Here is a 5,632-nt window from a genome sequence, read left to right as displayed (position 1 = left end):
TTTCTATTGTTGCAAATTTTTTTTTTCAATATTTAAATAGATTGTTCTTGTTCACAGTTAAGTTTTAGATGTTTATTTTTATCTGCATACAAAACAAAATAATTGATTTCTGAACGCAACGCAATGGTGACGAAAAATTTGTTGCTTCATGTCACTCGGTCGGCTCTATTTTAATTATTTTTCAAAACAACTTTAATATACTGGTGATTCTTATTCGTTTACACAATCTATTATAAATTATGGATTATATCGGTAAGTCTTTAGAAGTCTCGTTCATTTAAAACCGTTAATTTCTTTGTTACTGAACTGCATTGAGAGCTTTTGTTCTAGAAATTTTGCAAACTCACGTTATGTTCTTGTTTACCAGCTTCCGAAAAGGGAGATTCTACAGAAAATTGTGATCCCAACTCTTTACTATCGAACGGCACAAAGACTGCGTTAGAATGTAGACCAAGCACTGAAAAACCACACACGGAAGCTCCCGTCGAGAGCAGCGCATGCACGTCTGAGCCCGTTGAGGAGGCCGAGGAATGCGAGATCCCTGAACAGATCGAATTTACCGTAGTCTTTAACAAAGTTAAACATGACATTACCTTTGCATATGATGCGCCCGTGTTAGATTTAAAAGCCCACTTGGAAAGAATATGTCAAGTGCCACAACACGCACAAAAGTTAATAATAAAAGGCATGGCGCGCAACGATCAGACACTAAGGCAAGCTGGTGTTGTCAAAGGAGGAAAGGTCATGCTTGTTGGATCCAAAATGGATGATATTTTAGCTGTAAAGAGTGTGCCAAAGGTGGGTATAATAACAAAAAAAACATTCTTATTAGAATAATCAGCTGTAGTTCACAATTAATATTTTTTCGTTTACAGGAAATACTGGAAGAAAAAGCTAGTAGTGGCCAGTCAAGTAAGGAGCCTTTGTGTGTGCAGAAAATACACAGGAAAGTGTTGGACAAAGGAATCCCACCTGATGCTATGCCAGGACTCAAGGGTGTTAAGGTGAGACTTTAAAAAGTGTATTACAGAATTTAGTTATTTTGATATGGATATTCTTCGCTTATTTCTGCCCAATGTGAATATGATAACTGGCCATAATATATGTAATACTTTTTCAGGAGCCACTGCCACCGGTGCCTTTGAGCGGAATGTTAAATAAACACGGTGGCAAGGTGCGGTTGACCTTCAAACCAGAGCAGGACCAGCTTTGGCTGGGTACAAAGGAGCGCACAGAGAAACTTGCCATGACTTCCATTAAAAGTAAGTAATCAACTGTTATGGATGAAACTACTTAGATGGAATTTAAGCTTTTGCCTTGAATGTTACTAGAGTTCATATAATGCTACTATGATTGAACACTAATATATACTTAAGATGATAAAAGACAAGATAACACTTACCTGTTTTTGTACACAGCTGCTTTGTCTAGGTACCATATTTTAGGCTTGCACACAAAGATTATTGTTAGGAGAAAAATAATTATAAATATATAAATTAAAAGTTATTTTTTCACTGTTTCAGGCATCACATCTGAACCTATCAAAGATCATGAAGAATATCACATCATGGTATGTCAGTTACATATATTATTTCACACTATAAAATAAAAACACATGTGTCAATCTCCTATTTTCCCATACAAATATTAAATTCTTTTCCAGGGTCTGCAACTAGGACCCACTGAAGCTTCCAGATATTGGGTGTACTGGGTACCAGCGCAGTATATAGAGGCAATAAAGGATGCTGTGCTTGGGGTGTGGCAGTTCTTCTAATTACCCATAAATGTCAAACTCTCTGTCCAGTCGCTGTGTCTATCTTCCCATGCCACTTGGGCGGTTGCAATATTTTAAAAATATATATGTCCAACTTGGTACTGTGGTACCATTTCTTTTGTGATATTACAATGCCAAGTCAATTAAAATTGTCCATTCAGTCTGGCATTTATCTGGTCAAATGAAATGTTATTTATTGCTATTGTAAGTTTGCATTTCATGCATTTAGGTTCAGTGAGCTGTACAGTGATGCCAGTAGATAAATTCTTATGATGTGCCACTCAGTGAGCGTTCAGCATGAGCTTAATGTGCCCTCGAGTTTCAAATATGATCTCTTTATGTGAACTTTACAATAATCAGTCACTTGAGTGAAGGATTGGACAGGATAACTGCAACCTTTCGACTGCTGTTGTTTTTTTTTCTAATTGATGTTTAGTGTTTGTATCCAGTAATTAGTGGCTCATGATATAAAATTATGCAGATTACATTCAAGCCAATCCTTCACTGAAATTTTTTGAACCTAGAATTAGAAATTACAATGTTTTAAACTATTAATGTTTTTAATTTTTAACATTAGTCCAAGATAACCCCAATATTTTCTGGTTAGAACCAGATTTCAGTTTGGTAAAAATTAAATAAAAAGTCATGGAATAAGTTTATAAAAGTTTATTCAGAGTATAAAGACAAGTGTAAATTGCACTTTAACAAAATATTGCAAATACCTAAAGCTAATTTGGCAGATGATAGTAGTTGTACTACATAAAAATGGCACCTTATAATAAATAAAAAAACATTTGAAGAGTAATAAATAGTGTAAATAAAAAAACATTGTAAAATTTTGGCATGTAGATATGTAGAAAAGAATGCTTATTTTGTACTTAGAAGTGACTTAAATAAATTGGTCCTTATTTTACCCATATTCAGACTGTACAGTCAGTGAGAATTGGCCCTTGGGGATGCTGGTGGCATGGTACCACAATCTGGTGTCCAAAAAAACTGTAAAATTAAAAAAAAAAACGAATAATACAGTGTACATATTAATTACTACTTTTTATTTCAAATTGAAATTGAACACTCAATGAAATTGTTAGTTAGGTAATTTAGGAGAATTAACTCTTTAGTGAAGCAGAGACGCTTTTCATATAGATTGCACACGCATAATTATATTGCTATCTTGCTCATGATGCCGGTTGTCAATGTCACTATACGAGTTTGACAGCAATATAATTATGCGCGTACAATAGAGATAGCAACAGGCAGTTCAATGTACGAAAATCTATATAGAAAGCGTATCTGCTTTAGACGGCACCAGTAATGGACAAGGAAGGACCCAATGGGCGGGTCTACACAGAGCGAGCATAGGCGCGAAAAGTGTCTATTCTAATTATTTGAATCGAGATATTATTTTAGAGCTACCTACATAGAATCAAATTTAGGTCACATTTTACAGTATATTCTAGACAATGTTTCTGGGCTTACCAATATCCCCTGGTTCAACATAATACTGGAGCTTATGGCAAACATCATCACATTCAGGCACAGGGGCAATAGACCACCACTTTACACCTTTTACTTGCCCCTGCCACATCAGTCTTGAAATATAGTCCAGCTAAAAGTTAAAAAATTATATATAAGCGAGGGGTGGGTGGTCAAACCCAATAACTCGAGCAAAAGGGCTTTTGAAATTGGAACTATGTGTGGACCCGCCTATTTATCAGGTTTGACCTCCCAGTCCACAATATTTATATTTCGTAAGAAGTTACAAATGCGACATTCCACCAAAATACAGGATACAGGTTGGTTTTGTTTAAATAGGGTACTGAAAGGAAGGGCAACTGTCAGATGCTACACCAAAATGGTTTTAGAAGACCTTCCCTAACTTTTTAATTGTACAATTCACTTACATGCATAACAGCTCCCATTTCATATCCAAAGAATATATTTTCAGTTGCTGGGAACTCTGCATCTTCAGGTAGGAATTCTGGCATGTCATAATATTGTCTGACTTTAGCTAAAATATCTGGATGACAATTACCCCTGAAAAAAAAAAAAACAATTTTCTTACAGTACTTTGTACTAGTAACTGCTTTGTCATGCACATACATGCAAAAATTACTCTACTTGACTTGTTACATTATAAAAATATCTCTTAAGCTTTCAAGTAAGAATTATAGAAGTAAAAAATGACCTCTTATTCAGGGTGCTATTGTTGTTAGGTCATGGCATCCAATTTGCATGTTGCTTTGAAGTTTAAGCAAGACAATGCTATGCGCATATTACAGTGACATCCCACTTGCATGTTGGAGCCACATGTGAATCGGACGCAGTATGCCATACCCCTAAGCTAAGAGGTAATATGTAGTCACTTGTAAAGCAGCTCATTATTTATGGTGGCAGCTCATTCTATTTGTTATTAGATAAATTTAGCATTCACTACTGGGCAGGGGTCTCTTGTTTCCTCCACTCAAATCTGTCATTTGTATTCCCTCTAATAAAAAAAAGTATTTTGCTATATACTAGCTGCCTTGCCTTCACTATTCCTTGTCTTTATTCTAGTTGCTGTCAGCTATAAGCTGCTTATGCATTCATAAATAATAATAATAATACTTACCAACCAACATACCAGGGTTTCTGCCCTGGCTCATTCCTAGCCCTGGCATCAGGCATATTAAATACCTCCTTCAAAGTAAACAGATCTGTTTTGAAATTAAGGAATTGGCATCCTTCGTCAATACTCTCATAGCTGCCCACGGTATTCTCATATAGCCTCTTAAATTTGTAGAAGTCAAGGTCCGTAGCTCTCCAGTGGCTTATGGCATTTTTTACTATGATAGGTCTAGATAAATATGCATAGTTCTGAAACAAAAAGTTAAATAATATAAGAGGGGTTACAGTATGGGATTCTTCAAAAAAGGACTACAGGTTTTTCAAGGATCAACAATGCACATGTAATATCTCTGATGTTGCAGGTGTCCATAAGCGGTGACTGCTTACCATCAGGCGGGCCGTATGCTTGTCTGCCACAGACGTGTTATAAAAAAAAGAAGTCTAGTTAAGTTGAGATGGCAATCACTTTGGTAAAAACTAGTGCCAACACCAATTCTTGTGATTGTTGCTAGTGGACCACAGGCTCCCATGACGTTTGGTTTATGAGTTTTCTCCCATGTAGTTGAAGAGGCTTTGATAAATCAAAATACTAATTTGGAAATGACACTGATGGAATGCTCTGAACAATTCTGACTATGGTATTTAGGGTATGAATAGTTTTCTTACAGCAAAGTCTCGCCGGGAGACGTTCCGCAGTATAATGGGTTTCGTGACGTTAGCGCAATATACGCAATCTGCCAGCGGCCGGGTAGCTTCCCACACAAGGTAATTATTAGGTAATAAACATCTCACACTTAACACGCTATTTCCTACACTCACGCTTATCACTACCGATAGAAAAACTACAACTATCGCCACCACCAATTTCCTGTTGTAAGCTTTGTTTGCTGTTTCATTATTATAATTGCAAACGTTATTATACTGTCTCAGCAAGACCCCATTTAATCCACCGTCAATAGCACTTTTTTGTATGTTGCGTATAGCTTTTCTTATAACTCTAGTTCTGGGGGGCGCTTTTAGCATTATTACTAATGCAAGTAAATATGTCTCTCACATTTTAATTAATAGTTAGTGATAGTTATTAAGTTTATAAGATATTAAAATAGTTTTGAAATGGCCTTTTGCGACTTTAATTTGACAGTTTTGACATTTCCATAAAAGTACATTAGACTCATTTTCATTATACGCTTAAAAAAAGCCTCCTTGAGATATTTACTTAAAAGGTATAAATAATTGCAATCAGGATCACAT

General features: G+C 35.8%; 2 protein-coding genes across 3 annotated transcripts; one reads left to right on the top strand and one right to left on the bottom strand.

Annotated features, from left to right (window-relative positions):
- The first annotated feature begins 92 nt into the window (after nucleotides 1-92).
- On the top strand, nucleotides 93-2,325 carry LOC133523414 (ubiquitin domain-containing protein UBFD1-like). Its single transcript, XM_061858973.1, has 6 exons — nucleotides 93-252; nucleotides 368-798; nucleotides 876-1,004; nucleotides 1,121-1,262; nucleotides 1,524-1,570; nucleotides 1,664-2,325. Exons 1-6 carry the CDS (start codon nucleotides 240-242, stop codon nucleotides 1,772-1,774), a joined length of 873 nt encoding a protein of 290 aa, XP_061714957.1. The 5' UTR covers nucleotides 93-239; the 3' UTR covers nucleotides 1,775-2,325.
- A 100-nt stretch (nucleotides 2,326-2,425) lies between these two features.
- On the bottom strand, nucleotides 2,426-5,554 carry LOC133523413 (uncharacterized). 2 transcript variants are annotated; one of them, XM_061858971.1, is made up of 5 exons: nucleotides 5,048-5,554; nucleotides 4,386-4,630; nucleotides 3,679-3,811; nucleotides 3,254-3,383; nucleotides 2,426-2,770 (listed from the first exon to the last, which is right to left on the bottom strand). In XM_061858971.1, the coding sequence occupies exons 1-5, from the start codon at nucleotides 5,402-5,404 to the stop codon at nucleotides 2,685-2,687; spliced, it is 951 nt and encodes a 316-aa protein (XP_061714955.1). In that variant the 5' UTR covers nucleotides 5,405-5,554; the 3' UTR covers nucleotides 2,426-2,684. The 2 variants fall into 2 exon arrangements, with proteins under 2 accessions (XP_061714955.1, XP_061714956.1); XM_061858972.1 differs by lacking the exon at nucleotides 3,254-3,383.
- Between the last annotated feature and the right edge of the window lie 78 nt (nucleotides 5,555-5,632).

This window comes from Cydia pomonella, chromosome 12 (assembly GCF_033807575.1).
Source record: "Cydia pomonella isolate Wapato2018A chromosome 12, ilCydPomo1, whole genome shotgun sequence".
In the NCBI taxonomy this organism is placed as follows: Eukaryota; Metazoa; Arthropoda; class Insecta; order Lepidoptera; family Tortricidae; genus Cydia; species Cydia pomonella.
Note: the sequence above shows the minus strand (reverse complement) of the source record. Positions and strands in the feature narration are given on the sequence as shown.

Bases quoted from the DNA above. Each gene is read 5' to 3' on its own strand.
- LOC133523414 (XM_061858973.1), top strand. The intron at 1,263-1,523 runs GTAAGTAATCAA...TCACTGTTTCAG, and splicing joins TGCCATGACTTCCATTAAAA to GCATCACATCTGAACCTATC. The intron at 1,571-1,663 runs GTATGTCAGTTA...ATTCTTTTCCAG, and splicing joins ATGAAGAATATCACATCATG to GGTCTGCAACTAGGACCCAC.
- LOC133523413 (XM_061858971.1), bottom strand. From the start codon at position 5,404: ATGCTAAAAGCGCCCCCCAGAACTAGAGTTATAAGAAAAGCTATACGC. The intron at 3,812-4,385 runs GTAAGTATTATT...TTTTTTTTTCAG, and splicing joins AAACCCTGGTATGTTGGTTG to GGGTAATTGTCATCCAGATA. The intron at 2,771-3,253 runs GTAAGCCCAGAA...TTAATTTTACAG, and splicing joins TGTTGAACCAGGGGATATTG to TTTTTTTGGACACCAGATTG.